Genomic DNA, 19,541 nt, shown 5'->3' with positions numbered 1-19,541 from the left:
TCAATGCCCCGTCTGCCCCCAGCCCTGATCCTAAGAGGCCTTGTGGGATATTGCCAGCCGTGAGAACTTCAGGAGGTATGCTAAGTTCCATGCAGGCTCTGTTCTTTTAGTCCAGGAGGAAACAGGCTCAGAGCTTACATGACCTGCCCAAGGTCACCTGGGCAGTAAGCAGGGAAGGCAGGACTTGCGCAGAGCCGTGAGAAGGACGACTCCCAAATCTTAAAGTCGAACACGGTCAAGCGCGTGATCAGGTGAGGTCAGTATCACTCCCGGTGCCATTTCCTGAGGGAGGAAACTGAGGCCCAGCGAGGGAACAGCGGGAAGTCACAGAACAAGGAGGGAGAGGCAGGATTCGGATCCAGGTGGGTGTGGAGTCTGAAAATAACCTAGGAGAGCAGCTCCCGTGTGGGCAGCAGCGCATCCCGACCGATCCTTTCAATGCCCCTTCCACAGATGGGGAAGCTCGAGGGCCGGGCTCTCTTTGCACAGATCCTGGGCCTGCGGGGAAGGGAACAGGGTGGACCCAGCGCTGCCTACCAGCAGCTTAAAGTAGGGGGGCATGTGTTATGCACTTAGAGCATTGAATTTATACCAAGAAGGGGGATATGTGAGTGGAGCTATTTTCTGGAGGAAATCGAGGCCCACGGGGGATGTCACAGGCTAATACCACGCAGAGGGTAAATACCGTGCAGGAGGGTTCACATCACAACCATGGGGGTAGGGGCGTTTATTGCCATTCCTCCCCAGCAGATGGCAGCACAGAGCCAGGGCCTTATCCCAACAGAAGAGGCCCCCCGGAGCCACCGCTCTACAGGGAAGGCAAGGGTGTGGCCAGGGGGTGCCTCTTCCCAATTCACACCCAGAACCCCCACAGGCAAGCAGCGTTCCAGACGGAAGAGGCGAGGCCAGGATTTGAATCACGGACCAGGTGCTTCCAGGGCTGGGATAGCTTCCCAAGGACCCCACAGGCACCGGGAGCGGAAGGTTCTCGTTCTGGGGGAAGCCCCGGCCGCCGGCGGCCCTGGCGGTCACTTCTTCTTCTGCACGTGGCCACAGTCGTACTTGCCGCGCACGATGGTGAGCTTCACGCCGGGCAGGTCCTGGGTGCGGCCGCCCTTCACGAGCACGACGTGGTGCTCCTGCAGGCTGTGGCCCTCTCCGGGGATGAAGCACACGGCCTCTCGGCCGGTGCTGAGCCGCACGCGGCAGCATTTGCGATTGGCCGAGTTGGGTTTCTTGGGCTTCCGGATGAACGTGCGCAGAACCACGCCCTTCAGCTGCGGCCGGCCCTCCGTGGGGCCCGGAGGGGCAGGCGGCCGCTTCGGAAGCCCCCGGCGGTGCATCTGGTTCAGGGTGGCCATGGGGCGGGCGGCCCCGAGCTGCGGGACCAGGGCTAGGCCTGGAGACACACAACCGGGAGGGCGGAGGGAGGTTATCATCCCAATGAAGGCAACGCATAAGACTTCTAGGCCCTGTTGCGAGCACTTTACAAGGACGGATTTGTTTACGTCCAGAGGTGGTTGCTAATATTAGCAATAACGTCTACTGAGCAACCGCCACAGGTCAGGTTCTATCTTAAACGTTTAACGTGAATTAACTCATTTCATTCGCAAGGAAGATACTGACTTTAATGCTGCTTAAAAACAGTAACAAACACAAACAGACTCAGGGGCGCCTGGGTGGCTCAGTCGGTGGGGTGTCCGACTTCAGCTCAGGTCATGATCTCGTGGGTTGATGGGTTGGAGCCCTGAGTCGGGCTCTGGAGCCTGGAGCCTGCTTCGGATTCGGTGTCTCCCTCTCTCTCTCTGCCCTTCCCCTGCTCATGCTCTGTCTCTCTCTCAAAAATAAATGATTAAAAAAAAAAAAAAAAAAAAGCAAACAGATTCACACCATGTCATGTACTGTTCTATGCATCGTACCTATATTAACTTGTGCCCGCCCCACAGCAACCCAATGGGATGTTTCCGGGAGGTGTCCCTCCTCCTCCCTGGCACACTCATTTCACACACAAACTTTATGCTCCCTCCACATCCAGGGAAGGCCCTGGCTCATGTTCTGTGTCTCACATTACAGCAGAATCCTCAGAGGGGCTGAGACGTTCCTAGGAGTCTCTTCCTAGTGGCGTGCCCTTGAGTAAGACTGCCGCTCAGTGGCCTCACTGTATCACAAACACCATGATCGAATCTCCCTCCTGAGTATGGTGTGTAAAGGCTGCCACGAGGGACGCATATCGAGTCAGCTTGGGAGAACGAATATTGCTAAAATGTCGATACTACCCAAAGCAATCTACATATTCGATGCAATCCCTATCGAAATAACACCAGCATTCTTCACAGAGCTAGAACAATCTTAAAATTTTCTTTGTATTATTATTATTTTTTTAATGTTTATTTATTTTTGAGAGAGACACAGTGAGAGCAGGGGAGGGGCAGAGCGAGAGGGAGACACAGAATCCGAAGCAGGCTCCAGGCTCTGAGCTGTCAGCACAGAGCCCCACACGGGACTCGAACTCAGAAGGGGGAGATCATGACCTGAGCCGGTTGGACGCTTAACAGACTGAGCCATCCAGGCACCCCAAACGATCTTAAAATTTGTATGGACCCACAAAAGACCCCGAATAGCCAAAGTAATGTTGAAAAAGAAAACCAAAGCAGGAGGCATCACAGTCCCGGACTTCAAGCTGTATTACAAAGCTGTAATCATCAAGACAGTATGGTACTGGCACAAAAACAGACACTTAGATCAATGGAACAGACTAGAGAACCCAGAAATGGACCCACAAACGGATGGCCAACTAGTCTTTGACAAAGCAGGAAAGAATATCCAATGGAAAAAAGACAGTCTCTTCAGGAAATGGTGCTGGGAAAACTGGACAGCGACATACAGAAGAATGAACCTGGACCACTTTCTTAGACCATACACGAAAATAAATTCAAAATGGGTGAAAGACCTAAACGTATGAAAGGAACCATCAAAATCCTAGAGGAGAAAACAGGCAACAACCTCTTTGACCTTGGTCACAGCAACTTCTTACTTGACATGTCTCCAGTGGTCAGGGACACAAAAGCAAAAATGAACTATTGGGACTTCATCAAGATAAGAAGCTTCTGCACAGCGAAGGAAACAATCAGCAAAACTAAAAGGCAACCGACAGAATGGGAGAAGATATTTGCAAATGACACATCAGATGAAGGGTTAGTATCCAAAATCTATAAAGAACTTATCAAACTCAACACCCAAAAGACAATACAGTGAAGAAATGGGCAAAAATCATGAATAGACACTTCTCCAAAGAAGACATCCGGATGGCCAACAGATACAATGAGAGGATAGATGCTCATCATCAGGGAATGCAAATTGGTGCAGCCACTCTGGAAAACAGTATGGAGGTTCCTCAAAAAATTAAAAATAGAACTACCCTATGACCCAATAATTGCACTACTAGGTGTTTATGCAAAGGATACATAAACGCTGATTCGAAGGGGCATATGCCCCCCAATGTTTATAGCAGCGCTATCGACAATAGCCAAAGTATGGAAAGAGCCCAAATGTCCATCGACGGATGAATGGATAAAGAAGGGGCACCTGAGTGGCTCTGTCGGTTAAGTGTCCAACTTCAGCTCAGGTCATGATCCCTTGGTTTTTGAGTTAGAGCCCCATGTCGGGCTCTGTGCTGACTGACCGCTCAGAATCTGGAGCCTGCTTCAGATTCGGTGTCTCCCCGCCACCGCCACCCCCCCCCCCCCGGTCATGCTCTCTCAAAAATAAACATTAAAGAAAAATTTTTTAAAAAGATGTGGTATATACACATACACACAACGGAATATTACTCAGCGATCAAAAAGAACGGAATCTTGCCATGTGCAACAACATAGATGGAACTAGAGTGTATTATGCTAAGCAAAATAAGTCAGCCACAAAAAGACAAACATCATACGCTGTCACTCATACGTGGAATTTAAGAAACAAAACATACGAAGATAGAGGAAGGGAAGCAAAACTAAGATAAAAACAGAAAGCGAGACAAACTATTAGAGACCCTTAAATACAGAGAACTCAGGACTGCTGGAGGGGGTGTAGGGTGGGGAGGATGGGCTAAATGGGGGCGAGGGGCATTAAGGAGGGCACTTGTTGGGATGAGTACTGGGTGTTATATGTAAGTAATAAAGCACTAAATTTCACTTCTGACATCATTATTACATTATATGTTAACTAACTTGGATTTAAACTTTAAAAAAATTAAAAATCAAGAATTAAAAAAAATACATATCAGCTGAATGAATGAGCCAAGCGCTTTGCTTGGCTGTCCCACCCACGGAATTTAATAAGTACCTGCTGAAGAAATCAGCAACTGACCCAAACTCCTGATGCCCCCTGACGACGCATAGTAGCCCCCAAGGCAACCACTTCCCACCTCTTGCCCCCGCAGCCCGAGCTCTGCTAAAACCCACCGTGTATCCATCCATCCCTAATTTAACCCCTGATTCCCCCGGGGCTGCGGCAGAGGCACACAAGTCCCGGCGGGGATAGCCCTTATCCTGCTGCGTCTCTGCAGCTCAAGCCCCTAACTTACCATAATTTAGGGACGTGTTGAGGCCACGGAGAAGACCGGACCAGGACATCCCACCGCCTGCAGGGTCCCTGTGTGAGGGGATACGAGCATCAGGAAGGAAAAAGTGGCCGTAGCCGGACAAGGGCCCAAATTCTCCCCACCACGCCCTCAGAGCCTTCTGATTAAATCCAAGGAATTTCCTTGACGGTCTAACTGCAACCCCACACGTTGCTGACAGAAATTCCCTCGGTAAATTTAGTTTCGCTCTGAGTGGGCACCCAACAACCTCTCCCGCTCCCCGCACACAGAAGCAGAAGGGAAACTGAGGAGAGGGCCGGGGAAACTGGTAGAATCCAATGATTTCCATCAACTTCACCGACCCTTGCAGGGTCCGCAGGCACGCTGAATCTGCCTCTTGCCCCTTCCGGAGGTCACCCCGGCAGGGATTGGCTGGTTCTGCCTCCCGTGTACGCTGAAGGGGCGGGGCACAGATGACGATTGGTCAACGACAGAGTCAATCACAGTCGATATTTCTCATCGAACTGTATTTGAGGCTCGAGAGGCGCTCACCCCATCCAGGGTCTGATTGGCAGGACGGCTGCTTTGCAATTGGTCTAAACGCGGAGGGGGCGGGACGAAGGGGGCGTGACTCCTTGTCCCCTGTCCAAGATGGCGGCGTCCATGGCGCGGCGCTTGTGGCCTTTGGTGGCTGGTCGGGGTCTTCGTTCCCGGAGAGGCTGCATCGGCAGCCATAGCCCAAAAAGAACTTTTGCCACGGAGAGACGAGACCGGAACCTCCTGTACGAGCACGCGCGCGAGGGCTACAGCGCGCTCCCTCATCTGGACATGGAACCTCTGTGCGCATGCCCGGAAGAGGCCGCGCGCGCCCTGCAGCTCCGCAAGGGGGAGCTGCGGCCCGAAGACCTGCCCGCGATCGTGAGTGCGCTTGCGCCGGCCGTCAGCTGCGGGGCGGAACGGGGCTTGCGAGATGCTGTCCAGCAGGAGGCGAAACTACTGCAGGAATTTCCGTTTCTTCCCAAGTTTAGCCAGTATGTTGTGCTTGGCACCCATAGATGTGCCAGTTATCCACGGAGTGCTAGGGCCCTACTGTGTACCCACCCACCATGCGCCTGTTCCGTAAAGCGTACTGAGTACCTGCTTTGCGCTTAGGAACTTAACTACGTGCCGATGTTCTCTGTGCTCCAGCCTCCTGCCAGGCTTCCTGAAGACCACAAAAGAAAATAGGGGAGGGGGAAGAAATTGAGGGACAGGGATGTGAATTAGACGAGGGTGGAGAGGGGGTTGCCTCTGGAGAGTAAGAACCCTGCACCTGCCCCACAGGTAGCAAGCATTTAAATAATTATTTAATTAATGGTTCTGCCGAACAGCTGCTTAGGGAGCATCTACTATGCCCCAGGCTTTGATAATGAGGTGGTGAATAATATAATACTACGTGCCAGGGAACAAGAAGCAGAGTCACCATTATTACTAGACCTTGGGAGCAACCCAAGTGCCCACCGACGGACGAATAGATAAAATGGCCTACGGTACACACAGTGGGATATGATTCAGCCTTCCAAAGGGAAGGAAATTCTGACACATGCTAGAACATGAATGAACCTTGAGGACATGACGCTAAGTGAACTAAGGCTGTCACAAAAAGACAAAAGCTGGATAATTCCATTCACGCAAGGTACCTAGAGTGGTCAAATGCACAGAGACAGGAAATAGAATGACGGTTGCCAGGGGCTGGGGAGAGGGGAACAGGGGGATAGTGTTTAATGGGTATAGCATTTCAGTTTGTGAAGATAAAGTTCTGGAGATGGATGGTGGGGATGGCCGCACAACAGTGTGAATATACTTAGTGCCATTGAACTGTACTCTTTTTTAAATTTTTTTTTTTCAACGTTTATTTATTTTTGGGACAGAGAGAGACAGAGCATGAACGGGGGAGGGGCAGAGAGAGAGGGAGACACAGAATCAGAAACAGGCTCCAGGCTCTGAGCCATCAGCCCAGAGCCCGACGCGGGGCTCGAACTCACGGACCGCGAGATCGTGACCTGGCTGAAGTCGGACGCTTAACCGACTGCGCCACCCAGGCGCCCCTGAACTGTACTCTTAAAAATGGTTGAAATGCTACACTTTATATATTTTTAAAAAATTTTTTATGTTTAGTTTTGGGAGAGAGACAGAGCATGAGCAGGGGAGGGGCAGAGAGAGCGGGAGGCACAGAATCGGAAGCAGGCTCCAGGCTCTGAGTTGTCAGCACAGAGTTCGTGGGGCTTGAACTCACTAACTGCAAAATCATGTCCTGAGCTGAAGTGGGACGCTCAACCGACTGAGCCACCCCGGCGCCCAACTTTATGTATTTTTTTAAATGTTTACGTATTTATTTTGAGAGAGAGAGAGAGAGTGAGCAGGAGAGAGGCAGAATCCCAAGCTGCCTCCGCCCTGTTAGCACAGAGCCCAGTGTAGAGCTTGAACCCACAAACTATAAGATCATGACCTGAGCTGAAACCAAGAGTCGGACACTTAACCGACTGATTCACCCAGGCGCCCCATAAAATGCTAAACTTTGTATTTTACCACAATTTCTTAAAGTGCTGGTTTAGCAGTCTTGAATTATTTATAACCCGCTAATGGATCACATCCCAAAGCTCGAAAAACACTTCTTTAGTGCATGAAATGTGAAGAGGAAAATGGCATGTGGCTTTATGGGCAATAACAAGGCATGTGAATTGTTCCTAGGGGCACTGGGGGGCTATGGGTGCCTCCAGGCAGGAGAGGGATTGTGTAAGAGCTCTGGCTGGATTGGAGGAGGTGAGCCTGAAGGCTGGGAGGATAGCACAGCGGTCCTCGTGGCAGATGACAGGATCTGGAGCAGAGAGGGGCAGGAGTCAGGGGATGGGAGCAGGACAGACGCGATGGACATTCAGGAGGCAGAAACGTCGGGACATGGAACCTGGCCACAGGGCTGGGGTGGCATCCGGCAGGAGGCTCAGGGTCCTGCGGCCGGGGATGGGAGTTTGTGGGGCTGTCCCTGGAGGAGGAGCACATTCGGGAGGGGGGTGTTTTTCCTAGAGTTACTCTTGCGCATAGTGAGTGTCCAGGGGACATCCGGGGGAGCCACCCAGTGGGCAGCAAACCACCTTATGGCCTGCTCCCCCTCCCAGTTGCCAGCCCCGGGGAGGTAGGACAGTGCTGTTTGCACCATTTTATCACAGGGAAAACTGCAGGCAGAGAGGACAGAGGGGTTTGCCCAGGGCTGCGGGCTCACAGAGGCACCTCACGGCAGTAGGTGTGCCCGTGAACCAGAGCTGAGCCTGCTTTGTTGGAGGGGACGGGTTGAGCACGGCAGCCCCATAGGACAGAGGCTGCCTCTTTCTTCTCTGAGACTCAGAGGTGAGTGCTGGCGGGGCCTCAGCTCTGTGCCCCTCAGCGCCTGGGTCCTTTCACCCTCCTGCTCCGCGTCCCTTAGGATGCTGTCCGGTTTGGCTGTGCTTCAGAGCCTGTCATCCAGTCCAAGGGGAGTGAGAGAAAGCCCAGCATGGGGGCTTGTCTTCAAGGAGGTGACCCAAGAGTCACACTCTCCCCTTCCACTCACGTCCATCGGTTGATCTTGGACACGTGAGCACAAGTAGCTGCAAAGGAGGCTGGGAAATGTGTCTTACGTTCTGGGCAGCCGTGTGCTTTACATCAGGAAGCCTAGTACAGAAGGGAACGAGGAGAGCCTGGCTGCTGGGCTCCAGGTGGCCAGCAGGGGGAGGCTCCAGCGAGAAGGGGCAGGAGACAGTGGCCCCTTCACCCCTTTCCCTCCTGTGTCCTCCCCCAGATCTCAGCATGGCAGGAGCTGAGGCAGCTGCGGGAGCAGATCCAGAGTCTGGAGGAAGAGAAGGGGGCCGTGGCTGAGGCAGTACGGGCCCTGATGGTGAGCGGCAGGGGAAGGGAGGGGGTCCTAGGTGGGTGAGGCTTCGCTATGTTGATTTGACCTCAGTTTCCCTGCTCACAGCCCAAGATGGCCGCGTAGTACCGTGTCTCTTCACATGACTGCCAGAGGCAGAAAACAGGACTTCTGTGGCTTGAGTAGTCTTGGGCTAGACAGCCAAGAGCATCTGCCTCAGGGGGCCTAAAAGAGTAGTCATAAAAATAATAGCAGCTGTTTATATAGCAATCACTGTGTGCCAGGCACTGTTCTAGATGCTTTCCTCCTCTGAACCCTCCCAACTCTGTGAGACAGGAACAATACAAACCCAATTTACAACCAGGCTCCCAAGAGGTTAGCATGTGCCTGAGCGTCGCAGCCGGAAAGTGGGCGAGGCAGGATTCGCACCCAGGCACCCGGGCTGCTTTTCGCCAGTCCGCTCGAAGGCCGACTGCAAAACTAGTTACACCTCCCAGTGACCCTCCTACGTAAGTGCCAGGCCCCAGACTACGTGCATCACGGGCAGGCAGCCAGTGACCACAACAAAATTGGTCACAGTTCGCGTTCCATGAGTGCCAACTCATCTGCTCGGGGAAGCATTTCAACAGCCCTGCTGGGGAGGTCCTGTTATCCCATTTCACAGGTGGGAATACCGAGGCTCGGAGCAGGAGAGAGATTTGCCCAAGGGACACGGAGCGGGTAGGCACCCGACATTCAGACCCCGGTCTGCCTGATTCCGCCTGCCGCTCTGGCTCGAGGAAGGTTCAGGTTCACCAGCTTTACCGCTCCTAGCCTCGATTTTCTTATCTACGAAACGGGAAGCACGCCGATGCCAACTTCACGGAGCAGGTTGTGAAGAGATAGGACCGCGTGAGAGCCGTGTGAGAGCAGGGACGGGCTCAATGAGCAGAGCTGCGGGTGTGGCTACTGTTCCGTGATCTTGCCTCCTCCCGGCTTTACTGAGAAACTGAGGCACGGAGGGGAGGAAGGTCTGTCCAGCCAGGCACCCACAGAGCAAGGAATTCCCCCCACCCCACCCGGCCCTGTTTGACCTTTCACCCCTCCTTTCTTCCCTCCTCCCCGGCCCCAGCTTTACGAACCTGATCACCCCCTCCGTCTCTCTTCTACCAGGTCAACCGGGACAACACTCAAGTGCAGCAGGTACTCCCGAGGGCCGGTGTCCTGCCCCTGGGGGGAGTGGGCAGGTGCCACGGGGGTCGTGATTCCTACCTTGTGACCGAAGACAACAAACAGGATTATTGATCCAAGTGAATCTATTGGTTCCTGAAACCTAAGAGGCTGGCTTATATCTGGTTCTAGTTCCCCCTTGGTCCCAGACCGGCTTTCTGCCCTTAGAGAAAGGGGAGGCGGGGTGGGGCCCGAAGGGGACCGCTTCCCTGATTGCTGCACCCCTGGTCCTGGGGCTCGGATCACGTGCCTGTCTTCGAGCCAATCGCTGTGGCCCAGGCGATAGAATGTTCTGGTAGGCCAGGCCTGAGTCACGGCCCCCTGGACTTGCCATGTGGTGGTGAGATGAGGTGAGGGAATTTCCCAAACAGAAATTCAGGATGTTGGGCCAAAGAGAGAGTGGGTGCCGACCACAGGGGTTGTGCCGGCAAGGCCCAAGGTCAGACTGGTTGAGGGACCCCCCCGCCCTCTCCTGGACTGACCCGGCTTGTCCCCCTGCCCAGGACCCCCAGTATCAGAGTCTGCGGGCCCACGGCCGAGAGATCCGCGAGCAGCTCATGGTCCTGTACCCCAAGGAGACTCAGCTTGAAGAGGAGTTCTACCTGCGGGCGCTGAGGCTGCCCAACCAGACCCACCCGGATGTGGTGAGCGCGGTGCTGGGTGGTGGGGGAGCCCAGGGGCCCGCCCGGGACCACCCTCCCCGTGACTCCCGCTGTGTCCCTGCAGCCCGTCGGGGACGAGAGCCAGGCCCGGGTGCTCCACGTGGTCGGAGACAAGCCAGGTGGGCCAGCCCCCAGGCCCGGAGCCGAGGCTGGGTGGTGTCCCTGGGGTGTGGGACGTGGCCGGTGCTCCCCTCCTCCTGCCTTCTGCCCTGTGTGTGTATGGCAGTCCGTCCCTGGCTCGCTTTGGCTGTTTCCCTTGGGTTTTCCTCCCTGACTCCGGTGTCTCTCTCTCTCTGGCTCTGACTCTCTGTACCCACCCACCTCTTTCTCACCTCCTCCTAACGTTCTCTTCCCTTTCCCTTTTCTCTCCTTTCCCACCTCGGCTCCGCGTCTCTCGCCATCTCTCCCTTTGCCAGTCCCGCCTCTGCCGCCCTCTCCTCTCTCTCTCTCCCTCTCTCTCTTCTCTCTCCCCTCTCCCTTTCCCTCTGTCTCCCTCGCTCCCTCTTACTGCCTCTCCCTCCCGCTGGCTCTCTCATCCTGTCTGTGTCCCTGTTCTGTGTCTCTCTCCCGACTCCTTATTCCACTGCTTCTCATCCGGATCCAGCATTCTCCTTCCAACCCCGGGGCCACCTGGAAATCGCGGAGAAACTTGACATCATCCGGCAGAAGTGAGCTCCGCCCGCTCGCGCCCCCTCCGCCCTCCCCGCCCCAGCAGCTGGCTCAGCACCAGGTGTGGAGCCGCCCGGGCCTCACCCCGCATGAATGTTTGATGCCCGGTCCCCCGCCTGGCACCTGGCCTCTGCCTCAGGGTGCTCGGGTCCCCCTCTTCCCCCACCAGCCCCGGCCCACACACACCCGCCTGTCTGCCCGTCTGTCTCCCAGGCGCCTGTCCCACGTGTCCGGCCACCGCTCCTATTATCTCCGTGGGGCTGGGGCCCTCCTGCAGCACGGCCTGGTCAACTTCACCCTCAACAAGCTCATCCAGCGGGTATGGGTCGGGATGGGAGGGCTGCCTGGAGGGGGTGACGTCGACAGTGACTCAGAGGGCCCAAGACGGGGAGGAGGGTGTTCCCTGTGCTCCAGCCATGATTTCAGAGCTTTGCGTGTATTACCGACGCATTTAATTCTTATAGCAACGTTATGAGGTAGATGCTCTTATCCCCACTTCAGGGATGGAGAAATTAAGGCCCGGAGAGGGCGTAACTAGCCCAAGATCTCACGGCTGCTGCTTGGAGCCGGCCCTAGGGCCTGTGCCTGGGACCTCACCACCTGCCGTAGTGTAAAGGAGGTGTTGCCGGAATGGGAGCGGTTGGCGGGGGCTGAAGGCATGGGCTGTTGACCGTGGCCTCAGGCCATTTCCTGAGGGCACTGGGGAGCCACAGAAAGCTCTAACTACACCACCCGCTACCCTGTGTGAGATGCAGTGAGAGGAAACCGCAAAGCACCGGCAGAGAGGGCCCCGGCGGCAGGGACACCAGGGTCCCGAAGCCAGCTCCAAGCCTACTGGCTCCAAGCCAGTTGAAGCCTCCCTCAATCTCCTCTGAGGCGGAATGGGTTTTGAAGGACAAGAGGGAGTCACTGGCCCACTCTGCAGTGTCCCTGGTCTGGTGGGGGTCCTGGCCGTGCCCTCACCCCGCCCCCTTCCCGTTCACAGGGCTTCACTCCCATGACAGTGCCAGACCTTCTCCGGGGAGCTGTGTTTGTGAGTGCCCCCCGCACCCAGCTGCGTGCCAGGCCCTGTTCCGGGGACCCCAGGGGTGAAGAACAGCCTGTCTCTCCTGCAGAGACGGCCCTGGGACTGGGTTGAGGGTGGGCAACTCCAGGTGCTTCCTGGGGAGGAGCGGGGCTTGTTCCTGCAAAAGGAGGCTGAGGTTATCTGTCCCCTGACCTCTGTGGCTTGGCCTCCTCCCCAGGAAGGCTGTGGGATGACACCAAATGCCAACCCGTCCCAAATTTACAATATCGACCCATCCCGCTTCGAAGACCTCAACCTGGCTGGGACAGCAGAGGTGGGGCTCGCTGGTAAGCACCTGCTTGGGGGCAGCAGCAGGGGTGAGGTTACCTCCAGTGTCCTCAGAGCAGGAGGGATTGTAGGGGGATAACCAGGAGCATCCTGGGGGTGACAGCTGCCTGCCTAGGATGTCTCAGTGACCCCCAGGGCCAGCCTGTACAGTTGTGTAGGTTGTTTACTGCACAACAGTACAGTGAGGATCCAGCCCCATGCCCTGACGGGAGGTCGTGTCTACCAGAGAGGACATCTTTTCTAATTGTCACAGAGATTTCCTGTGGATGGTGGTGACCCATCCTGGCTGACACATTCTGTTCCTCTCTCCTCCCAGGCTACTTCATGGACCACTCTGTGGCCTTCAGGGACCTGCCAATCAGGTGATGTCCAGTTCCTTTATTTATTTATTATTATTATTTTTTAATTATTTTTTAATGTTTATTTATTTTTGAGACAGAGAGAGACAGGGCATGAACGGGGGAGGGTCAGAGAGAGAGAGGGAGACACAGAATCCGAAACAGGCTCCAGGCTCTGAGCGGTCAGCCCAGAGCCCGATGCGGGGCTCGAACTCACGGACCGCGAGATCGTGACCTGAGCTGAAGTCGGCCGCTCAACCGACTGAGCCACCCGGGCGCCCCGATGTCCGGTTCCTTTAGATCTTGTCCCCCACTGTGACATTCCCTCTCCCCTCCCTGACTCTACCTCCCCTGCCCCCTCCCCCCGGCCCAGGATGGTTTGTTCCAGTACCTGCTACCGGGCTGAGACAGACACAGGGAAGGAGCCATGGGGACTGTATCGAGTGCATCATTTCACCAAGGTTGGTGTAGCCACGACCTGGGGAGGAGGGCTCACTCCAGTGGCCGGGGGCCTTCTGACTCCTGTGCCCGCTGCACTGCCCCAGGTGGAGATGTTTGGGGTGACAGGCCCTGGGCTGGAGCAGAGCTCACAGCTGCTGGAGGAGTTCCTGTCCCTGCAGATGGAGATCTTGACGGAGCTGGGCCTGCACTTCCGGTGCGGAGAAGGGTGGGGGTGAGGGAGGAGGGACGGGCTGGCTAGGTGCTCCCCACCTTACACGCCCTCATCACCTCCTCTCCCTCCGCCCCCTTGCCCCTTGTCAGGAATACATGCGGGATACGTATCTGTCAGTCTGTAACCTCCCGTGTGGGACCATAGGACGGTGACGGCAGCCTGAGTGGCACAGGGCGCCCCGGGGATGGGGACCCGGGCCCCTTCCCTCTCGTGGCTCCCATCCCTCGGTGTTGCCTCATCGGCACTTCACCCCAAGGGGCTCCTCACTGCCTGGGCTCGGCGGGGAGGGCGGGGGCGCCCCCTTCCCTTTCAGGCAGGACCTGGTGGGTGGCCCCACGCCCTCCCGTCCTATCCGTCACACCTGGCTTCCAGAGAGGCCGGGCGATGTGGGCTTTTCCTCTCGGTGACCCGTTACAGACCCAGGGTGCCGAGAGTGGCCACATGCCCACTCTCCTCCCCGTCCTCCCCCACCATCCGCTCCCCTTCCGCCTTCTCCACTGCCCCGTGCCTCGCCTCTGTGCCCTCGTCGCCACCAGCTCAGCCTCCTTTTTCACTTCCGTTTTCCTCTTTTTTGGCTATCTTCTCTTCCATCACCCCCCCCCCCATGCCTTCTCCCTCCTCCCCCTCCTCCTCCACCACTGCCGCCACCTCCTCTTGCCTCGCACTGACCTTCGCCACGACTTTCTCTTCCGCCGCAGCGTCCTGGACATGCCCACCCAGGAACTGGGTCTGCCCGCCTACCGCAAGTTCGATATCGAGGCCTGGATGCCGGGCCGCGGCCGCTTTGGCGAGGTGAGCCCCCGCCACGGTGGGGACGCAGTGGGGGACCGGGACCGGACCCCCCACAGGTGATCCTCTCAGCCCACCCCTCCCCGCACCCAGGTCACCAGTGCTTCCAACTGCACGGACTTCCAGAGCCGCCGGCTGCACATCATGTTCCAGAAGGAGGCCGGGGAGCTGCAGTTTGCCCACACAGTAAGCGCCCGCCCCCCCTCGCCTAGCCTCCCGAGAGCCTCCGCTCCCTGAGGCCCACACCCCCTCGGCCTCTCCGGGGCAGGAGAGGTCGTCGCGGACGCGAGCACGCCTCTCCCCCAGGTGAACGCCACAGCCTGTGCCGTCCCTCGCCTGCTCATCGCCCTCCTGGAGAGCAACCAGCGGGAGGTGAGCGGTGGAAAGATCCCACCCAGGGAGGCCGAGGGTGGAGGCCCGGGTCAGTGGCAGCATCCTGAGGCCTGCTCTGTCCCCAGGACGGCTCGGTCCTCGTGCCCCCTGCCCTCCAGCCCTACCTTGGCACCGATCGGATCACGGCCCCCACCCACGTGCCTCTCCAGTACATCGGCCCCAACCAGCCCCAGAAGCCCAGGCTCCCGGGCCGGCCCGCTTCGAGCTGAGAGCTCACCACCATCGGTCAGCAGGGCTGTTGCTGCTTCCTGGAGCTCAGGGGACCCTGGAGACCTGGGACCCGTTTTCCTAAGCCCGTCCTGACATCTGCATTCCTCACACCGGCTCCGTGCCCGGGCCCCTTTCCTACTTCCGCACTTCCTCAGAATCAGCCGGTGACCCTGTTGTCACTGGTGGTCCCAGCCTGCACCGGAAAGCAGGATGCCTGGGGATTTAAAGGTTGTAGGGATGGGGGAAGGAGAGGAAGAGGCCTCCAAGCGTCCTTCCTTCTTCCCTCCCCCAGTACTTAGCAGAAGAGTCCCCAATAAATGGTCAGAACCAAGGCCTTTGTGGATCTGTGAGCAAGGGAGATGACCCTGGCTGACCTGCGGGGGTGCTGGGCAGTTGGTCAGAGGTACTAAACCATCATAGGGTCTGTGGCCACAGGGACCATGGCCAAGAGTGTCCAGCAGCCCCCAGAGCACACGGAGGGCTACTTGGGGGCCACCTCAGGAACTGAGAGGGTGCGAGGCCTCTCCCTTGCTCTAGGACGAGGGGCACCTTGCACTGACCCCAGTTTCAACCTCACTCCCCCATCTCCACTGCAGGGGGTTGGGGGGGGTGGGGTCCAGTAGGCAGCACAAACTCCACGAAGCAGAACTCGTTCTTCCCCTCGCTGTGCCTGTCTTGGTACATGGAACTGCCTTCCCAGTTCTTCGGGCCACAGCCCTTCGGTCACTCTCTGCTCCCCTCGTGCCCACGTAGGTCAGTCCCTGGCGGCTCCTTCTCCAAACCATTACCAGAATCCGCCCTTACTCTCTTCCTCCTCGGTCCTTCCCTGGTCCCTCCCGGTCCTGTCCACTGTTTTCTCCCCATCTGGAGAGTCACGACAGCCCCTCCACCATCTCCTCGCTCCCCCGCCCCCACGCAGCCAGAGCGACCCTGCGGACACCTGTGTCTGGTCACATCCCTCCCCCGCTTGGAGCCCTCGTGTAGCTCCATCTCAGGGGAAAGGACAGAGCTGTCCCCGTGACCCACAGAGCCCCGCGTGGTCTGCCCCCTGCCTTCCGTTTCAACCTACCTCCTCTCTCTCGTGCTCTGATCTTGCTGTCCTAACTGCAGACTCATTTTTTTTTTAATTTTTATTTATTTTTGAGAGAGAGAGAGACAATGTGAGCGTGGGGGAACAGGGAGAGAGAGGGAGACACAGAATCTGAAGCAGGCTCCAGGCTCTGAGCTGTCAGCACAGAGCCCGACGTGAGGCTCAAACTCACAAACCACGAGATCATGACCTGAGCTGAAGTCAGACACTTAACTGACTGAGCCGCCCAGGCGCCCCAGTCTGCAGACTCATTCTTGACTCCGACCTTTGGGCTGGCTAGTCCCTTCTGTGGCCTACTCTTCCCCTCAGTCTTGTGTGATTGCCTCCATTTTATGACTCAGGCCTTAGCCCACATATCACCACCTCAGAGAGGACTTCCCTGGCCAGCCAAAGGAAAAGCCGCTCGCACTGTGTGATGCAGGAGTCTGCGGTCATTTCCTCCTTCCTTATAGGCGCGGAGTTGAGCGTTGTGTCTTCCCCTTCTCAAATGTCGGGTCCAAGAGGACGGGGAAGTTTGCCTGCTTGTTCACTGCTGTCACCCGGGCTTTCTGAGAGGGTGGGGCATACAGTAGGTGCTCAATAAAAGCTACTAGACTGAGGGTGCTGGGACGGGTGTAGTTCCCAGGGCCAGACACTGTCTAAATGACCTTACGCCCCCGTTATGCATTTACCCCTCACCTGTGGGGCAGGTGGCCACCCGCGCTGTCTCACAAAGCATAAAACCAATCCTAGAGAGGTCTGGCAGTTTTCCCAGGCTGCACAGCCGGCCGTGGTGGAGCTGGGATTCAGGCGGAACCCAGCCACCACCTCTGCGGAAGTAGGTTTAGGACCCCCAAATCTCCAGATGAGGAAAAGGCCAAAGAAGGGATGGAGTTGCCTGAGGTCTATCTGTGAATGGCTGCCGCTGGATTCGAACTCAGGTCGCCCTCCCCGTGCAGCCTTAAGCTCAACAGACCGTGTCTCTCGTGTCTCTCTGGGGGAAGCACCCTCCCTCCATGCTGACGCTCCGGGACCATTAGCTGGAAGAGGAGCGGGTGCGGGACGTGGGTCTCCATGAATAATTGAGGGTCTCCGGCGGGTGGCCGCCCGGCAGCTGTCACCCCAGCGCGGGCGGGGAAGGGGCGGTGATGACGTCACTTCCTCCCCCGCGGGGCCACTGGCGCGGGTTATAAGGAGCTGCCGCGCCGTCCCGCGCGGCGCCGAGCACCCTGGTCCCGACGCCCCACCATGCAGAGCCGCGGGCCCGCCTCCGTGCTGCTGTTGCTGCCGCTGCCCCTGCTTCTGGCGCTGCTGCCGGGGGCCGGTGAGTGCCAGGAACTGGAGAGGACACCTCTGCGGCCAGCTCAGGGACCAGGGACTGGGGGTGCGGGGGGCGGGAACGGTGCACCCATTGGGGTTGGACTAGAGACTTCACGGGCTGAGCTTCCAGGTAGGGACGGTGCACCTGGCAGGTAGGCTGGGGAGAGGACCGTGGATCAGCACCGAGGACAGTGCCCGCGGGGTACCGAGGGTACCAGCACCCACCTCCTTCTTCCACAGCCACCGCTGCTCCCTTGGCGCCAAGACCTTCCAAGGAAGAGGTGAGAAGTGCAGACCCCTTGCCCTGCCTCATCTTCCCCAGACCCTGGCCCTCCCTGACCGGCCTCCATGATCATCTCCCTCCCAAACTTCCCACTGCTCTCATTCCTCCCGTCTGCCCTACCCTCAACCTCCCCTCTGACCCTTCACGCCCAGCTGACCCGCTGTCTGGCAGAAGTGGTCACAGAAGTGCTGACGCTGGGCCGGGCCCAGAGAAGCCCCTGCACAGCTCTCCTCCACAAAGGTAAGGAGGGCCCAGGCCCCAGAGCCTCTCGGGGGCCCCCACCCCACCCGGGGTTCCGGCCGGGGCTGCCTGGAGGAAAGGTGGTCTCATCCCAGGGCCCCCTTGCCTGGGCTGGCACGGCACGCCCAGTGTCCCGTCCGGCCTCCAGCCCCACCCTGGGGGGTCCCTGCAGAGGTACGGGATGGGAGCAGAGAACATCCCCCAGACCTGACCCTCCTCTCCCGGTTTTGGGCAGCCCCCCTGTGGGGCCTCGGGCAGGCCCCAGAACTCCTCCAGGTCCGGTTCCCGATTCTGCTGCACAGAGAGCATCCTCTCTCTTTCCACCAGAGATGTGTGAGACAGAGCCCTACGGCTGTGTGTCCACCAAAGAGAAAGGCCTACTGGTTGGGGATTTCAAGAAGCAAGAGGCTGGGAAGATGAGGTCCAGCCAGGAAGCGAGGGATGAGGAAGAGGCAGCCGAGAGGGCCCACAAGTCTGAGGTGCGGGAACAGACCATCCGCGAGCAGCTCCATAGCCGGCTCCACCAGGAGGAGGAGGAGGAGCAGGAGCGGGAGGAGGAGGAGGAGGAGAGGAAGAAGAGGGGGCCCGTGGAACCCTTCGAAGGCCCGTGGAAGCGGCGCCCAGAGGGTGGAGGGGGGCCCCACAAGCGAGTGGCAGAGCAGGCCAGTGACGAGGAGACAGCCCAGTTTGAGGCCGAGGAGAAGGGTGTGCAGGTGCTGGGCACGGGCCACGGCCTGTGGCAGGGGGCCGAGGCGGGTGGAGGAGAAAGGCACGAGGACTCGCCGCATCACCACCGCCTCCGCCAGCCAGAAGCCGGGCCCAAGCAGGAGGAGAAGGAAGAGGCTTCCGAGAGGGAGGTGAGTGGAGGCCACGGGCAAGCGGGGTAGTCCAAACGGCCAGTGGAGTCGACTACCAAATGGGTACCAGTTGGGCCGTAAACGGCCACTGTCCACCACAAATGGACCATGGTGACCGGAACGGACACCAGGACTAGGCAGCGACATCCGAGCAAGGCCCCTGCTTGGCCAAGATGGCTTCCACACCAAGAGTACAGTAACCAAGATGGCCACCAGAATCGCGCGGAAGCGTCCGAGTTAGCCGCCACCGTAGTCAGTAACGCGCCGTCTGGCCACGTGAAAAGTGGCTGCCGTGCTCGGTTCGCTGGACCACAGGTGGACACCACTGCTGGGCCGTGGAAAGAAAGACGTCCCCATGACTGGCAGCAGCAGCCTAACCGGCCAGCACCTCACAAATGGGTCAGGGCCCCTTTACTAGCCCCACCTGCTGTCGTTGGCCGTGGCGGTCCACGCAGACTGCACCGCTGGCCACGTCGGCCAGTCTACTCTTCCACTGCGGTCACCACCGTGGTCCGTCTGGGGACCAGAGGACCGCTGCCGGCTGCCGGCATGTAAACTGACATGGCCCACATTCATGGGTGACTCCTGAGGGGGCCTGCCCTTGAAGGTGGGTGGGCTGATCAACCCGTTTCTGATCCCCCCAGGAGCATGACACGGTGCGGCTGGAGCACGTGCGAGATGAGCTAAAGAAGGCAACGGAGCTTCTCGGGGAGGAGATCAGGAGGGAGGGATGACCCCCGACCTCGCGTCCTCCTTCCTGACACACCCTATGGCTTATGACTGTTGACCCCCAAAGCTCACCTAACACCCCACTCCGTTCCCCAGCCTGAAGGAATGGGGGGACAGGTGTGCCACGCGACCAGGCCCGAGGGGCCGAGTCTGAGCTGGGTAGAGGGGCTGGGCTCCAACCGACTCGGAAACACCCGGCCACCCATGTAACCCACTCCAACCCTGCCGAGTGAATAAAGCACAAAGAAAACCGCTAAGGCTCGTGTGGCACTTGATGTTAGACAGACGGGGAC

At 57.9% G+C, this 19,541-nt stretch overlaps 3 protein-coding genes across 5 annotated transcripts; 2 read left to right on the top strand and 1 right to left on the bottom strand.

Annotated features, from left to right (window-relative positions):
- Window positions 1–710: 710 nt before the first annotated feature.
- Window positions 711–5,010, bottom strand: MRPS12 (mitochondrial ribosomal protein S12). The gene is made up of 3 exons (XM_047834404.1): window positions 4,933–5,010; window positions 4,574–4,641; window positions 711–1,399 (listed from the first exon to the last, which is right to left on the bottom strand). Exons 2-3 carry the CDS (start codon window positions 4,620–4,622, stop codon window positions 1,029–1,031), a joined length of 420 nt encoding a protein of 139 aa, XP_047690360.1. The 5' UTR covers window positions 4,623–4,641; window positions 4,933–5,010; the 3' UTR covers window positions 711–1,028.
- A 178-nt stretch (window positions 5,011–5,188) lies between these two features.
- Window positions 5,189–15,081, top strand: SARS2 (seryl-tRNA synthetase 2, mitochondrial). Its single transcript, XM_047834540.1, has 16 exons — window positions 5,189–5,488; window positions 8,385–8,480; window positions 9,606–9,635; window positions 10,166–10,306; window positions 10,389–10,443; window positions 10,929–10,992; window positions 11,207–11,312; window positions 11,979–12,026; window positions 12,238–12,346; window positions 12,664–12,709; window positions 13,059–13,146; window positions 13,231–13,340; window positions 14,057–14,150; window positions 14,241–14,333; window positions 14,454–14,519; window positions 14,606–15,081. The coding sequence occupies exons 1-16, from the start codon at window positions 5,222–5,224 to the stop codon at window positions 14,747–14,749; spliced, it is 1,557 nt and encodes a 518-aa protein (XP_047690496.1). The 5' UTR covers window positions 5,189–5,221; the 3' UTR covers window positions 14,750–15,081.
- An 880-nt stretch (window positions 15,082–15,961) lies between these two features.
- CCER2 (coiled-coil glutamate rich protein 2) lies at window positions 15,962–19,530 on the top strand. 3 transcript variants are annotated; one of them, XM_047834547.1, is made up of 5 exons: window positions 15,962–17,143; window positions 17,380–17,420; window positions 17,575–17,662; window positions 17,990–18,519; window positions 19,164–19,530. In XM_047834547.1, the coding sequence occupies exons 1-5, from the start codon at window positions 17,068–17,070 to the stop codon at window positions 19,251–19,253; spliced, it is 825 nt and encodes a 274-aa protein (XP_047690503.1). In that variant the 5' UTR covers window positions 15,962–17,067; the 3' UTR covers window positions 19,254–19,530. The 3 variants fall into 3 exon arrangements, with proteins under 3 accessions (XP_047690503.1, XP_047690505.1, XP_047690502.1); XM_047834549.1 differs by having other exon boundaries at window positions 17,575–18,141; XM_047834546.1 differs by having other exon boundaries at window positions 17,575–18,519.
- Window positions 19,531–19,541: the final 11 nt, after the last annotated feature.

This window comes from Prionailurus viverrinus, chromosome E2 (genome assembly GCF_022837055.1).
Source record: "Prionailurus viverrinus isolate Anna chromosome E2, UM_Priviv_1.0, whole genome shotgun sequence".
In the NCBI taxonomy this organism is placed as follows: Eukaryota; Metazoa; Chordata; class Mammalia; order Carnivora; family Felidae; genus Prionailurus; species Prionailurus viverrinus.
This window is presented reverse-complemented; position numbering and strand designations above follow the sequence as displayed.